Source organism: Trachemys scripta, chromosome 6 (assembly GCF_013100865.1).
Source record: "Trachemys scripta elegans isolate TJP31775 chromosome 6, CAS_Tse_1.0, whole genome shotgun sequence".
In the NCBI taxonomy this organism is placed as follows: domain Eukaryota; kingdom Metazoa; phylum Chordata; order Testudines; family Emydidae; genus Trachemys; species Trachemys scripta.
In genome coordinates this window covers 35490299-35507022 of record NC_048303.1, presented here as the reverse complement: position 1 = coordinate 35507022, position 16724 = coordinate 35490299, and the positions used below count along the sequence as shown (strand labels likewise).

The following is a 16724-nucleotide window of genomic DNA, read 5'->3' as shown; positions in this document are numbered from 1 at the left end:
TCAAAATGAAAAGATCTCAGCAAAGAGCAAATAGGTGTGTAGAGTCAGGTATTCTACTGAATTTAATTTTCAGCATTTTGTACTTTCAAGGTTACATGAAAATAAAAACAAAATCCCAAACATTTACCTTCCCATTCTGTTGGCAGGTTGCCCACTTCATACTTATACTCCTCTTGATTTACAGCTTCTACTAGTCTTTTCTCTGGAATGGTCTGTCCTATTAACATAAATAAAGATTACATTTAAAAGTATACACCTATGTAACATTAACAGCCAAGCAGATTATGCTATGACAAAGTTGCTGCCCCAACACATCCCCTTCTTGACTAGCTGTGGCAATGCAGAGCCCTTGGTTCAATTTCCCTCTATTATTCTTTTGCCTTCTCTGTCCAGACCACGTTAGAGTCCTGTGCCCTTTCTGGGGCCACACTTCAGGACTGCAATGTATACAAAAAACAAACCTTCAGCCCACCTGGGCTCAACTGGCAGCCACCTCATCAGAGGTGTGCCCCTGCTGTTTTACACTGTCCTTCTGTACCTCAATCAACGCCATGATCCAGGGCCTGGCACCCTCCTCCCCTTATCAAGGACATTAGACAGGCTCCAGTTAGGTCTCTAGCTCTATCCTGGAAAAGCACGTCTGGTTTTCTCCCCTTTCTCTTTCATGGCCTTCTATCAGGCTGCTTCTCAGACAAAGGGAAGATCCCTAACTCCTCTTCTCTGGAGTTTCCTCTCCCCAAGTGGGCTCACCCAGCTCTTTATGGAAACAAGCCCTGTTCTCCCTGGCCCTTCTTTCTAATCAGGCCTGGCACACCCTCCAGGTGCAAGCAGGCAGGTTAATTGGCTTCTCAGGCCAATATTAACCCTTTCACAGCATATGTGGGGTAATCACCCTATTACATATGCTTTCATTTGAACAAATGTTACTTTTTATGTTCACAAATATAAATCTGCCCCACAGACTAAAATGAAGGATCATCATGCAGAAGGGAAAGATGGCCATTTAGAGATTACAATTCAAACTGCTAAACTTTTAATACATATTTTTAAAAGTTTAAGATCCCAAGTCATTCATAGATTATGCAACAAATCGGAAAACACAGTATTTCAATATCAGTTCATTGTGCAGAGTTTCTTGCATTAAGAATGTCACACTGAGGACTGTCTGCTGAAGCTTTCCCATAAACTCTATCTGCCACACTCAAATATCATTGAGGCCATTACTGGCCAAGGACCAGAATCTTTAAATGGTTCCATAATCAGACAGGAAGCCAGTGTAGAGTGCGGTGTTGATGTGCTCTGATTCGTCAGGTTTGCCTAGAAGGCAGGCCATAGCATGTTGTACAAGAGGTAACTTCCATGTTCCTTTCATCAGCTGCAGAAAAGGCATTTTGCTAAGTATTTTTCCCCATATAAAATAAATGGAGCAGTAGCTTCAATGGTGGGGAAATGAGAGAGGAAGAAAGCCATCACGTACCTCTAAAAGTTGGATATAAGCAGGAATTGTACATATAATGACAAATGCAATTAGTTTAACTAATATGGGACCTGTGGAGGAAGCAAGTTTGTGAAAGGAGTCCTGAAAATACAGCATCTGCATGGGGAAAGAGCCAAGGTTTTAACATCTAGTCTATAGTGTTTGGTGGTTGTTCTATGTAGTAATACATGTCATTGGGTGGAGGGGAGTATTAATTTCCTTGTTTTTGTGGTAGGTATGTTATGAGTAGAGCAACCTTCGCTGATATAAAGCGCAGGGCGTCTTTTTGTTTGTTTGTTTGATCTTGAAAAGATACTAGGCCTGAGCCAGTATATCTCTGAGGAGTGAAGATATTTTCCTCCACTTCCTTGAAGGTGGAGATGATTTGTTGTTGTAGTTAAAAGGACAGCTCTTTAAAAAAAGCTGCTCAGACATGTTGCTGTCTTGGCAGAGATGGAATAATGGGCTGGGTGTTGAGGACATAGAAAGGTGCATACTGAACGTAATTCAGCACATGGATATCACCAGCCCATATGTGATCCATGTATTTTACACAGCTATATAAATGACATACATGACAAATTACACATTTTGAACTAAACATATTTCTTCTATTGGATAATTCCGATGCATGCTTTCATAAAACAAACACAAGTAATGGCATACTGAGGCTCCTTCCCCCAGTATTCATCCTCTGTACAACACAGGCCAGTCTTGTAAGAATCAGAGCCTGGTGCCAAACTCCGAAAATTACTTCTCAAAGTCATGATTTTGAGGGATCATCATGCCGTTGGGTTGGTGGCTTTTAACATCTTTTCTGCATCCGTGATGTGGATAGGATGCTAATTAACGACAACAATGGTCTGGTTTGCTTTGTCCCTTAGTTTTCCTTCGGCGGACTTTTGCTTACAAGTAATTCACATTTATCTACTGAAGAAAGATCATACAGAAGGCTTTTGGGATTTAAATTAAGGCCTTTTATAGGTTACAGAGGTACTTCTTCATAATCAGATACTGATTTTTTTGGGCAGAAATTCCCTTAAAGCTATTCCATTTCCCAATATAAAGCCTGCTTGCACAATTTAAAAGGTTTTTTTTTTTTTAAATAAATCAGGAATAACATTCATATCCAGTTTGCTGTGCATGAAATTGTGCATTTATTCTAGAGTGCTTTCACATAAATTTTGTAATGAGGACATCATTACGATAGTTCAAGAAACTTCCCTTGCAAGGGTTACATATGTGAAGCAAACGCAAGTACCTACTCAAGTGTCACAGTTTAATATGCTATAGTTTAAATTTCAAAATGAACCCAGTCTTCATGTGACATTAATAGATCTTAAACACAAATGACACAGGCTATTAATTAATCGCAGTTAATGAATGCGATTAACACAAAACAAATTAACTAGATTAAAAATAGTCACGATTAATCAGTTTTAATTGCACTGTTAAACAATAATAGAATACCAATTTATTATAAACATTTTTGGATCTTTTTAACATTTTCAAATATATTTCAATTACAACACAGCATACAAAGTGTACAGTGCTCACTTTATATTATTATAAATATTTGTACTGTAAAAAAGATCAACAAAGGAAACAGTATTTTTCAATTCACCTCATATAAGTCCACTTAGTCTTACTTCTTGTTCAGCCAATCACAAGTTTGTTTACATTTACGGGAGATAATGCTACTCCCGCTTCTTATTTACGTCACCTGAAAGTTAGAACAGGCATTCGCATGGAACTATTGTAGCCAGCAGTGCAAGGTATTTACGTGCCAGATATGCTAAACATTCATATGCCCCTTCATGATTCGTCTTGTAGGTCTAAAGATTTACATCGTTTTGTTTTTGAGCACGGTTATGTAAAAAATAATACTAATTCTACATTTGTAAGTTGCAATTTCACAATAAAGAGATTGCACTACAGTACCTGTATGAGATGTATCTCAAAACAGAATGGTTCAACTATCGCAAACAAACTCATGCTACTGGCTTATTCTTCTGAGAGCCAATAAAAATCCTCTTTGCATATAGTTTTAAGAAGTCAATATCACCTTGATTTTAAGGTTTTATTGATTAGTTAAGATACTGTTTATAAAGTAATCATTTGAAAAAGAGATTTTGGTGCCACGCTTCTAAGTACATATACTAGGCTTAATCATGAAAGGTGTACTGAACCATGACTGCATAAAGTGACACAAGGAGTGAGGGCAGAAATCTGGAACCCTTCAGCAGTCACCATCAAAATCACAAGCTTCTGCTACTTGAGCTTTCACTGGCTGTGAAATATCAGCAGGTTATGTAGTCACTGAGAACAGCCACTAGAGGGAGACAATCAAACACTAGGCCAATTTATTACATTGAGTCTCTGCAACTCCCATCCACACCAAAGGGAACTGAAGTGTTTATCTGTTCTCAGACCAGATCTCTTGTTACGCTAATACTTGATTAATTTTATTTTTTGGAAAAAGTGACCTGGAAAAAACAAAGAATCATCTGGACCTTTCTAATAGATAAGAAAAAAGAAGTTTAATTGTATTTAGGGGCTATTAACCTATCCAATATTTCAGAAAACACTGGAATAAAGTTCAAACAGAAATTTTAAAAGTGTTCCAATTAACTGGATGCTATGTTATGTGAAAGGAAGTCAGAAAGTCAGCTATATTCACTAATGAATAATATCATCATAGGTTGTTAAAACAACAACTAGTGCATCACAGCTTTCAACAGTTCCTTCTTACTGCCCATAGCTGGAGTGAGAGCACTGTGCAGTTCTTAACCTCACAAAATCCTTGGACTTTGTGGTTCTAGTTGTATATAGTTAGTAGTACCTTAGTATTAATGTTAGTTAGCTAGTTAAGTTTTCTTCCCTGGTGATGCCCTCACCATGGTTGAAAATGGCTGTTTGTGTGTGGGGGCGGGACTATCCCCAGCAATGTTCACACAAGATGCTTGCTCTTCCCAGGTGAGGCTCATGTCAAAAAGCAGTGTTCAATCTTTAAATCGTTCACAAAACGAACTCAGGTGGCACCTGCTCGAGCAGGCCATGAGGCCTGCTTTGGTATCGAGGCCTGTGTCATATCAGAAGTTGCCCTCGACTTCGGTGAGGGGCTGCTAGCTCACACTCCGCAGCCGCTGCCTCTCCAAAGAGGCGCAGAAATCACTCTCCTTCGAGTGTGCCAAAGAAAAGGTCTCATAAGACCAATCAGTACCACTCTAAGCCTCGTGGAGACTCTTCTTCCTCCAAGAAGAGTATGGCTGCTGCTGATACGCGGGATGGAACAGGTCCTTTCAACTGCCCCATCACTGTGCAGGTACCTCCTTCCCACCCTCCCCCATGTACCTCTTCATGAGATATTGCTCTTAGAGCAGGTTCACTCTTTACTGGCTTTGGCGTGGTGGAGAAGTTCCTGTGGAGCACTGGGGTCAAGGTTTTTATTCCTGGTACTTCCTGATGCCCAAATTCAAAGGAGGAGTAGGACCTATTCTTGACCTCTGCAACCTCAATAAATGTACTAGATATTCGAGGTTCTGTATGGTCATCTTACCAGCTATTGTCCCCAAACTGACTTAGAATGACTGGTTTACTGCACTAGGAAGTCAATGCTGGTCCTCATCAGAAAATCGAGTTCACTGATGCACAGATAGACTCTACAAGCTCCAGAGCGGTTTTGCCAACTGACTGTTTCCAGACAATTTGCCACCTTTATCTTGATCTCCAGTCTCAGTTCAGATGAACTAACAGCTGTATTACCTCCCAATGACTGAACTGCCTTTACCTTCAATTAAACAAATGTGTAAAACTACCTGTAACAGAAGTTGTTTGGAGACATAAAAGACATTGCAGAGCCCATACACTGTATTTTGCTCCCTTTTCTTTGCTTATAAAATCAGCCGTTCATATCTATAATAAAGTTTTCTAGCTTGCCACAAACTCTACAGAATTTATGATTTAGGAGTATTGTTTATGCAGGACTGTAGTTCAGGTGCCTTGGATATTCCCTTTTATTTATCTATTAAATTATTTAAGCTTTTATGTTTAATATATCAAATCCTACTATCTAATCAAGCTTCTGGCACATACACAGTACCAGTTACTTCAATGTTTCAGAATAAAACAGTGATACATAGAAAAATTTTACCTCTGAAGGGTTGGGTAGTTAAGGATTGATGTGAATCGGTGAGGGATTGGGGGAACATAATTAAGGACTAAACTAGAAAAGAGGGGGGGGGAACATTAAATAAACTATTTACCATAATTAAAATACAAACAGCGAGTTAAAAAAGAAAATAGTAAATTTATTTATTATTTTAATCTTGAGTTGCTTCCTTTCACCTGCTTCTGCATGTTGTCTCTTTATATCACTAGCTCTTTGCACAGGGACCTATCTTCTTACATTTCCACTAAGCACTCAGAACAATATGGGTGATCCAGGTAAAACTCTATATGTACTATTTATGTAAGTACTGTCATTGGACAGAGCCGTTGCACTAATTTGGACAGCAAGAATCACTGCCACTGGTGATAGAGCAAACAGGCGCTGATATCAATACAACCAATTAGCTAGGAAGAGAAGAATCATAAAGATGACCAAAATATATACAGTTGTTTAATAGTGTGTTATTATCTAATCTTCTAAGGTGCTAAACACCTGCAACTCCCACTGAAATCAATAGGAGCTGTGGGTGCTCAGCACTTCAGGGTCAATTCCTTAGGTCTCTGCTCCAGCGATGGAGTTTGCCATTGACTTTAATGGGAAGATGATCTGATCCTGGTAAATACTGCATACCCTTAAGGTCAGTGGGGCTGAAGGTCACTCAGCTTTACAGGAGATGCTCAGCACTTTTTAGGACTGGGCCCTGTATGAAGTGCTTGAGCAGTACTCTGACTTTGAGCTACTTAACACAGTTTCCATTATTAGGAGCTACAATCCCGGCAAGTTGTTTTAAATTGATGAATGCAGAGTCAAGCACTTGGAAATACTAATATAATGTGTGTGCTACTTCCCTTTCCATTGCTGGTCTGTAATTTACAAAATATATTTCTGACTGACTGAACAATCAAGTATTTTAAAGTGAAATCACCAAAAATTTAACAATTTCAGTCAGAATTATGACAGTTGTATTTTAATGTCTCTGAATTGTTCTTTTAAAAGCAAACTGAAGCATCTAGGTCTAAAATTAAACAAGCTTAGAGATTGGTGATATTGAAAACTCACGTTTTCAAATTATTTCTTTACAATAAATTTGAGATTTGAATACTGTAATTAACTCACTGTATTTTACAGTGAAATATTCCAACAAAAGCTAAGCATTTCCTGGTCTATGGAATGATTAGAGGAACAGAGAAAACTCTGTACTTTTCACTTTTTACAGAAAAACACAGGGCCAAAACTTCCTGACATTTAAGTCAATGAAGTTTTGCCACGGAATCAAATGGGATCAAAATAAAGATGATCAGGCCACAGCCTGAAATCTGGAGCACAAGAAACCTCCTAAGCAAAGGATTAATGTTAGGATTATTATTTATTGAGTTATAAATAAACTTTTGAAAGCTTCAAAAATACCCTATGGAAACATTTCTTCCATCACTGAAATGGAGTCAACTCTTGGGTGAAATATAACAGCCATTATAACAGCACCAGTAATGTTGCACAGTCATTTAGAAACCTGAAAAGTAATGCCTTATTTGACAGAAAGCTAGCTATAGAAACAAGTTTATTAGAGCATCTGTGTTGTTGGGCATGATCAAAAACTTCATTGTTCTGCTGATGTAGAGACCCCCGGACTTTATGGCAGAATTCACAGATGAATTCTGAGTTGGTAGCTCACCATTGCTGTTGGAGTCCTTGAAAGTCTGAAGAACAAGAATCTTCAACGTGAATGCGCACACCAGCGTGGCTGGTCCAACATGGGTATTTCTTGAAGTGATGGGCTTCAAGTTTTAGCTAGTAGCTCAAGAAGTGCTCTTATATGGCTGGCTAGATGCTCGTCCTTGGCTTTGGGTTTGGGTTGACTATATCAATAGTATAATCAGTCTTGTTGAACAGACCAGCCATCCTCTTTGGAATTTCAATAGAGGAGCACATCTATACCAATATCACAGTCCATTTTCTCATGCCCTCAGCAAGTATGAGGAATCTTATGGATTTTTAGGGTTTTCTTATTGGCACTGTGGCACATCTGATCGCCTCATTTTGAACCAAAGTAAATTCACTCACCAGCAGGTACTATAAGCTTTTAAGGGGCTCTCAACTCCCTAGCTCTCTGCTATTCCCTGGCTGTCTGCTGTGCATGGAGTCCACGATCATTTAATAGTGACCTCTGGGAGTTAAAAAAGTAGGTGGGGACAGAGCCTGGAGAGAAGATAGCTTAGAAGCTGCCTGCTATCCTCAATACAAGGACTGTATGTGGACAAAACATAAAAGCTATAATATTCCAAGATGTTACTTCTGTTGTTCTCAGCCATGGCCTCTGAATGGAACTGCCCAGCAGACATCATGTGGGTAGCACATGTTCTGATTAATCTTAAGTGCCCTATTAGTGACCTTGACTGACTGCTGTGATGAGTTTGTTAATTATTTACAAATGAGATGTATAGGATTTGGGCTAATCTCCAGGAATTTGATAACCAGAGTCTCAAGTTCCAAAATTATGTCCTTCTGCTGGGTGGGGCTCAAAATAGTTTCTGAGGAGATGGATGTCCATGATCATCTGTCACTGAGATAGAAATCAGGCTATTTTTCTGAAGACAATCTGGAAGATACAGACTCTCTTCTCCAAGGAAACATTCCACGTGCCATCAACAATCTGTCAATTTATTTTGGGCCATTGGGATCACAGAATTTAAATGTAGATATTCATTCTGAGACTTTCATTATTTCTGAGTTGCTAGTCATGTCTAACTATTACATATGCTACTAGGAGATAGACAAGCCATTGAATTCTCAGCATCCAAAGGTTCTACCAGTCTTTCCACCTAAATATAAGGGCAAGTAAGAAGGAACTGGGGAGTCACACTTGGTCCTGACCAAAGGGAATGAGGAAGATAAGTCCTGAAGAATTTTTTTTTTTTTTTTTTTTTTTTTTTACCCTCCACTTCTGCCCCCACTCCTACGCTAAAATGGAGCTTTAATTCCACTAATCTTTAAACAAAACCTGTTTTTACAAGTCTTGAAATGTCTTCAGTCTACAAAACCACTGAGCCATTTAAAATTCAAAACAAGCCAAAAGCCACATTTGGCAACTTTGAAGGCCTCTGAAAGGATGCCTGCGACTGGATTCACCCTTGTATTCACATCCTAAACATACTGTAAAAATGTATGTACAAAATACACCTTGTGAGGATGTGAGGGTCTATACTTTTATGGTCACCACTTTTACAATACTGATAAATTTTGTACAAAGTATGCCCTGTATGAGCTATCATTTGAAAACCCATAATCTGCTGAACATTGTTCTGGTAAAATATGCATATCAACATTTAATGTAAAGTTTCTACTGTACAACATTGCTAGAGTTAGAAAGGCAGGCTCAAACCAGTTCTTCAGAGACAAAGACACACTGGCTCTCCCAGCCATGTAGAAGCATAATTAATTGGACAATCACCTACTTAAAACGGGTATTCCTTGGCAGGAAGGAAGGTGTGCATAAGAAATTTACACTGCATCACATGAATATTTCAAACTTCATGTCCACAAGACATGGCTTGTTACCTACACCCCAGTTGGGGGTAATCCTCAAAGAAGGGCAAGGGATATAAATATGAGAGACTATGACCTCCAACTCACCTCTCCCCCTCCCATCTCTCTGCTCATGACATCAACGATTATCAAAGAGCTGAACTAAGGGGGAGTGGTCCCAGGCTAGAAGGAGACCCAGTCTATGAAATTTACAGCATCATATGGTAAGACAAAACCTTTGCTTTTAAAGCCACTTAGCTTGTTAAGTTAGATATTAGCTTGTATATTACTCTTATTTTCTTTTGTAACCAATCCTGACTTATGCATCAATACTTCTAATCACTTAAAATCTATCTTTCTGTAGTTAATACATTTATTTTATTGTTTTATCTTAACCAGTGTGTTTGGATTAAAGTCAATTTAGGATAACAAGACTGGTGCATGTATCATTTCCTTTGATGAAATGATGGACTTTCTATAAGCGTGCATTGTTCATTAGCGTACTGGACAGTTCAAGATGCACATTTCTGGGGGAACAAAACTGGGACTAAGAATTTGTGGGTGTTGTCCTGTATGTAATTCATGAGTAGCTGGTCAGAGTGCTCATGTATTTAGCTGGGAGTAAATTTGCATGCTGAAGGCTGTGTGAGCAGGCCAGGTGTGACTGTTCTGACCACAAAACTGTGTAAAAGGCATCCCAGGTTATAGAGTTAAGGGGGCACCACTGTTCAACAGTGAAGATTGTATCCTGGGGAGTGTCACAGAGCTATTTGAAAACTAATAACTCACTGGTCAATAATATTATGGTGAAATGTATGTAGCAACGTTGTGTGTAAAATTATTAAAATCCCCCCTAAATATAATATTAATAGGGCATGTTCAAACTCATGTTACAACAATTAAGCAAAATGGGTCAAGCAGGTCTTAAAACAAATGGATGTGTCTACCTCAAATTTATATATAAATTGTAAACAGAGTCTTCAGACAATTAAAGGGGAATGCAGGGGACAAAGAGAATCTGCATTTCAGCAAACAGGGCCAAGAAAAAACAGCATGAGACTTTTCACCAGAAGACTTCGTGCTGCCTGGCTCAGAACTTTTACCTAGAAATCACACTCAAGAACTTGCATTTGAAAGGGGGGAAATGAACTTTAAAAGTGAGGGGGCAAACACTCCAAGACACCCCTCTCTCTCTCTCCCTGTCCATTTCCCCCTTTGCACCTAAGATGACAAAGGAAACAGCTGTTGGACTTTGGGGGAAGGCTCCTGACCTGAAAAGTTCGGCCAGTAATGCTGTTGGAAGGATATGGTAAGGACCTTACTCTGAATCAAGTCATAGAATATCAGGAAGGGACCTCAGGAGGCCATTGAGTCCAAACCCTTGCTCAAAGCAGGACCAATCCCCAGACAGATTTTTGCTCCAGATCCTTAAATGGCCCCCCTCAAGGACTGAACTCACAATCCTGGGTTTAGCAGACCAATGCTCAAACCACTGAGCTATTCCCCCAGTGATTCTTCAGACTGGCTTCAAATGGACAGCACTTGGAGAGTATCTAGCAGATGGTGGATTTTCAGGGATATGCTGCGTTGTGTGTGTGTAGGCCTGAAACTATGGATGTTACTGTTTTGTTAAAGACTCTTCCCCCACCTCTGATCTCTGAAAGACAGGACTTCGTAAGCTATCTGGGCGACATATTCAGGGACGGAGCTTCCAGTTGTTTTGGGATTAAAAATAATCACCTGCAAAAACTAGCCTTTTTTCTGACACGCCCAGTGCAGCGTGGCTAGACATTAGTTGTGGCTTCTCCTTGCGGCCACCTGAATTAGCAGGTTAAAAAGCACAGGAAAGGCCCCAGGCTGTCCAAACCAAGGCCGGACATGCCAAACGCATGCAAATGCCCCCCACACATCTACTAGGAGCAATCTTTTCAGGATTGGGTGTGTCGGGATGTGGGGATCAGGGTGGGTTAGATTGTGTGTGATTTTAATTCCTGGATGCTGTAGCTCTGTTCACCTTTTTACATCCACTTTTGGAGTGTTTGGTGATAAATCTGTTTAGCCCACATCGGTCTGTCTGTCACACATTCCATTTTGAATACCTTACGCTCAAAAAGTCGCTAAGAACCATAAATACTTTTGATATCAATTCTATCAATAGCAAACCTGTGCTCTCTCGGTGCCGGGGAGCCTGGGAGGACAACGGTGCCAGTAGGGGGTTGGGTCCCATAACACTCCCGAGAGTCAGTGGCGGACTTCTTAAGTGGCTAGAGGCCCTAACCGGGGAGGCACGAACACGTGGCTTCAGAGTAGCCTGGCAGCCTGGCCCAGGTCCCTTACTAGATGAACCTTGAGCCTTCTTGCTCGGTGCTGGGGAGCTGTGCTTTTTCGTTTTCTTCTTAGGCACTGGCGATGGGAAACAGTGCCGGGTAAAACTCTGTGCCGGTGGCGCGCTGCTCACGGAGGCCAAGATGCTTGGCACGACCTGGTGGGATGGCTCAGAAGCTGGGCGAAGGGCAGACTCCATAAGAAGACCCCTCGAAAATGAATGTCATGCTTCCTCTGGGTTTTGGGACAGGAGTTCTTACAGATCTGGTATGGATCCTGGATGTGAGATTCCCCCAAGCACTGAAGGCAGCTGCTATGGGGGGGGGGGGTCACTCACAGGCATAGGCCTGCTGCAGTCCATGAAGGGTTTAAACCAGTAAGACTGCCGCTGGGACTCTAAGGCCTGGTCCCCACTAGCCCCCCACTTCGGACTAAGGTACGCAAATTCAGCTACGTTAATAACGTAGCTGAATTTCAAGCACCTTAGTCCGAACTTACTGCGGGTCCAGACGCGGCAGGGAGGCTCCCCCGTCGATGCCGCGTACTCCTCTCGCCGAGCTGGAGGACCGGCGTCGACGGCGAGCACTTCCGGGATCGATTTATCGCGTCTAAACCAGACGCGATAAATCGATCCCAGAACATCGATTGCCTGCCGCCTGACCCAGAGGTAAGTGTAGACGTATCCCAACTATCAACTACACTTAACAACTACTTAACTAATTACTATAAACAAACTATTTACAAAGGTCCTAAGGCTCGAAGTCAGTAAGACAAGAAAAACCGCTAGCCCTTGCTAAGCAAGGAAAGGCGCGCCGACTAACCACTACGGGTGCTAAGAACGAACTGAGAGGGCATAGCGCTGTTGGCGCCCAATATACCACCACATGAGATCAGCACTGCAGAGGGCGTCACAGCAGACCGTCCGGATACTGCTAAGGCAAAAATCTCCAACCACTGCATACGTGGGTGCGCACACACCTAGAATGGAACTGACATGAGCAAACACTCAAAGAAGAATGCATCTGCTTTGAAACTCATTTCAGATCTCACCCATTATGTGAGTGGGATGTGAAAATTGTCCTGTGCACACCATACCTTTGGAAACTGCACAGATTCAGGTTTACCATGCAAATATACACAACTGACCTAAACACAGTTCTCAATTTAGAAAGGGTTGTTACTTTCCTCATCAGTCCAGATTGGAGTTTGGCACTTTGCTTCTAGATATAGTGTTTGTCATCATTTTTAGTACATATACACGAGTCAGAAAAGAGCCAAAATACTTTTGTTTTCCTACTGAACACATTAAGAGACCTACTATAATATATTTACAATGCTACACATAATTATATCACAAAACGTTAACCAGTCAAAACAAAAGACTTAGACAATTGCATTCCATAACTTTGTTCACACCAACTATATGTTTTGTAATATTTTGTACTTTTTGAATGTGAATTTAATGGCCGTAAAAGAAGAATGAGTGACTGCATTGGAGACTGAAGTCCTTGGCTTGTATGTAGGCACACAGAGCTACTGCTTTTCAGGAAGTTTGCTGTACATCAGTTTAACACTTCAGTGCCTCTGAAGTAATAATTCTGTTTATTGTATTTTGTTTTGACACACAAATTCCCTCAGTGGACAATGAGATCTAAAACCTCTTAAAACTGCTTGTCTTTCTAGTCCCAACTATGCTCTTGTTTAGAATGCAGTAAGAGCTACTCAAATCCAGTTTTCAAACATGTAAGTCACAGTGTTTGCTATTTTCTGCTCTTTGAAAAGCTTCTGACACTATTCCGCCTCAGCAAAAACAATGTTGAGCCTAATAGATACTACACTTTTAACACAAAAATCACTGTTTAGTAAATGAATTCCATAATATGCTTACTACAAACATACTGTATTGCAATTCCTTTTTCAACAGAGGTTTAAATAATGTAAGTACACTTCTTAAAATCCTGATGGATCCTCAGCACTCTGGCATGTGGTAGCTTTGTCCCAACTGCTTTTTTTTTTTTTTTTGCGCTTGCCTATCAGCTGCAAGAAACAGTTTTCTACCAATTACTGTCACAGTATGAATAAATCCAAGACTAAAGTACTGAATATTTTCTGTAAATTTATCAAAAACCTGCATAAAATGGGGATTTAGCATGTATAACGGGAATTTAGAAAGCAGAGAGGAGGTTTACAATATCTCGTAGTCTATAAATAAAGATACAATGTATGAAGATAAACAAAAAGGCAATCATGCAAGGAAGAGAAATGGGCAAACGACAGTGAGTATGAATTGCAAATGAAATGAAAAGAAAGTTACAGCTGGAGAGAACATCAATTAAGCAATATGACCCAACACAGCAGTGTTATGGTCTGGTTTGGATGATTAATTGCATTTCAATTATAAATAATTTGCAAAGACTCATTTAACAATTTACTTTTTCAGAATAAAGTCAATTATTAAAGCTGGTTGTACAAATATTCTCAAGGAACTAAACCTATTTCTGCTTTTACAACAAGTTAAATACATTTTATAAAAAGTGGGTTTATTGGTTTGAGATTTGTAAAGAAATTTAGTAGTGTTCAAGTCTTACACATTTACAGCTACATATGTACAATATTTTAGCACTAACTAGTGTTATTCTATTAAATTCTGCATCTGAGGGCAGAATTTAATTTTTTTTAGTTCACCTCTTTCAGATATACAATGTAAAGAACAGTTTTTGGGGGAAATAATATTTTTTCCCATGAAATTACTAGAGAATTTCTAATATAAATTAATTTTAATAGCATTAAATCTAAAATATTTTGGATGTTTCCTTTTCCCAACTATTTTTTTTTGTTTGCTTTGTTTTGGTCTGGAGTAAAATTTGACCATTTAAAAGTAATCACTATCAAACTAAAATATAGTATGCCTTTTCATTGCTCTTTAGGCAATCATACCACTAAGCAAACATTTCCAGAAAAAGATACTAGTAACTGAAAATGTCGAATTAGCTACAAATATTGTGTCCTAATATGCCACTTTAAAGTGCAATCCTAGATAAACAAACAAAAAGAAGTTAAAGAAGCAAGTACATATTAAGGGTACATGTTAACTTTCAAGAAAATTAAAGTTAAAAACAAACTGTTATAAAGCCATGAATTAGTAGTTAAGGTTGAACTTCTCAAATAAATGTTTTGGGTTTTTTCATTTAAGACAATACATCTGAGTTCTTGATGGGAGAAAGTTTCCCACAATGGAGAGATGCTAGACTCATCCATAGATTGCAGCTAGCCTTCTATTATAAAACCAGTTTTGACCTCTATATACTGTGTAACTACAACCAATCCACCTGGAATTTCCAACATTGAAATATTTAATGCCAGGGTAATTACTTCCTGGAAAATTTACCAAAGTGTTGGGGAGACATGGTAGGGTGCTTTTTGCTTTAAATATAAAATGAGATGCATGTTCTTGGCTATTATCCAGACATTTTCCCCTCATGTACAAAAACTTGATTTAGGTGATTTTTTTTTAAATCTGATTCAGAGATTCCAAGGTCAAAAGAGACTACTGTGATCATCTGGCCTGACTTCCTGTACAACACAGGCCATAGAACTTCCCCCAGAGAATTCCTAGACCATGTCTTTTAGAAATATATCCAATCTTGATTTTAAAATTGCCAGAGATGGAAAATCCACCACTATCCTTGGTAAATTATTCCAATGGTTAATTCCCCTCACTGTTAAAATGTATACTTTATTTCTAATCTGAATTTGTCTAGCTTCAGCTTCCAGACATTAGATCATGTTCCATCTTTCTCTGCTAGCAAGAAGAGCCCATTATCAAATATTTGTTCCCCATGTAGGTTCTTACAGACTGTGATAAAGTCATCCCTTAATCTTGTCTTTGGTAAAATAAATATATTGGGCTCCTTAAGCCTATTGCTGGAAGGCATGTTTTCCAGTCCTTTAATTATTCTCTTGGCTCTTCCCTGAACTCTGTTCAATTTATCAATCTCTTCTTGAATTTTGGACACTAGAAGTGGACACTGTATTTCAACAGCGGTTGCAGCAGTGCCAAATACAGACATAAAATAACCTTTCTACTCCTACTCAAGATTCCCGTTTACGCATCCCAGGATTGCATTTGCCCTTTTGGCCACAGTGTTGCACTGGGAGCTCATGCTCAGCTGATTATCCACCACAACCCCCAAATCTTTTTCAGAGTTACTGCTTCACAGGATAAAGCCCCCAACCTGTAAGTATGGCCTAAATTCTTTATTCGTAGGTATATACATTTAGTCATATTAAAATGGATATTGTTTGCTTGCACTCAGCTTATCAAGCGATCCCGATCTCTCTGATTCAGTGAGCTGTGCTCTTTATTATGCTCTGCACTCCCCCAATTGTTGGATCATCAGTGATAATGTTATGTTTTCTTCCAGGCCACTGATAAAAATCTTAAATAGCATAGTCACAAGAACAAATCCCCAAGGGATCCCACTAGAAATACCTGCTCAATAATGATCCCCAATTTACAATTAAAATTTTAGAGCTCTCCGTTGGCCAGCTTTTAACATGTGCCATGTTAAGTTTATATTATTCTAGTGTTTAAACAAAATGTCACGAGATATTGTCATGTTTTGGGTCAAAATTCAGATCAGTGACAGGTTCTGTCACCACTTGTCCTGTAAGCACAAGAGTCTTAGCAAGCTCTGTTCTTGTAGCTCCCTGTCTCTATGCTCCCAGCCAGCATACAAGCTTGCACTGAGTGTCGGGGTGTTAAGCTGCCCTGGTTCAGCAACTCTGAATCCAACAGCCTGCTTGTTACACCACAGCCACACTCTGGTCTCCACCAGCCTCGGTGACTATTACCCAAGTGACCACACCACACCTCCAGTCCCAACCTTCCCCCAAACTGTCTGCCTGGAAATGTCCATCCCTCTCTTGGAACATTTAGAGAAGTAATAAAGGTCCATAAGAGAACGACTCTATTTATTAAAGTTGACAACAAGTAAAAGGAATAAAGACAAAGTGGTTACAAGCAAATAAAAGTAAAAATACGCTTTCTAACGCAGTGGTCCCCAAACTGTGGGGCATGACCCCTAGGGGGACATGGAGGAACATTTGGGGGGCACAGAGGGTCCCAGGCCAGTCCCTACAGGAGGGGGGCGGGGATGGAACACCACCCAGTCCTGCACTGTCCCCTGCTCCTGACCCTGACTCCACTCCCGGCCCTGCCGCCAGTCG

At 39.9% G+C, this 16724-nt stretch overlaps 1 protein-coding gene across 2 annotated transcripts in view; it reads right to left on the bottom strand.

Moving 5' to 3' along the window:
- The window catches only part of NDUFAF2 (NADH:ubiquinone oxidoreductase complex assembly factor 2), a 132580-nt gene that overhangs the window by 53880 nt on the left and 61976 nt on the right, over nucleotides 1–16724 (bottom strand). The window contains exon 2 of one of the 2 annotated variants that reach the window (XM_034774438.1): nucleotides 128–217. The exons of the other annotated variant lie outside the window; for it this stretch is intronic. Within the exon in view, the coding sequence (XP_034630329.1) occupies nucleotides 128–217 (90 nt within the window). The remainder of the gene's footprint in view (nucleotides 1–127; nucleotides 218–16724) is intronic. 2 annotated transcript variants of the gene reach the window in all.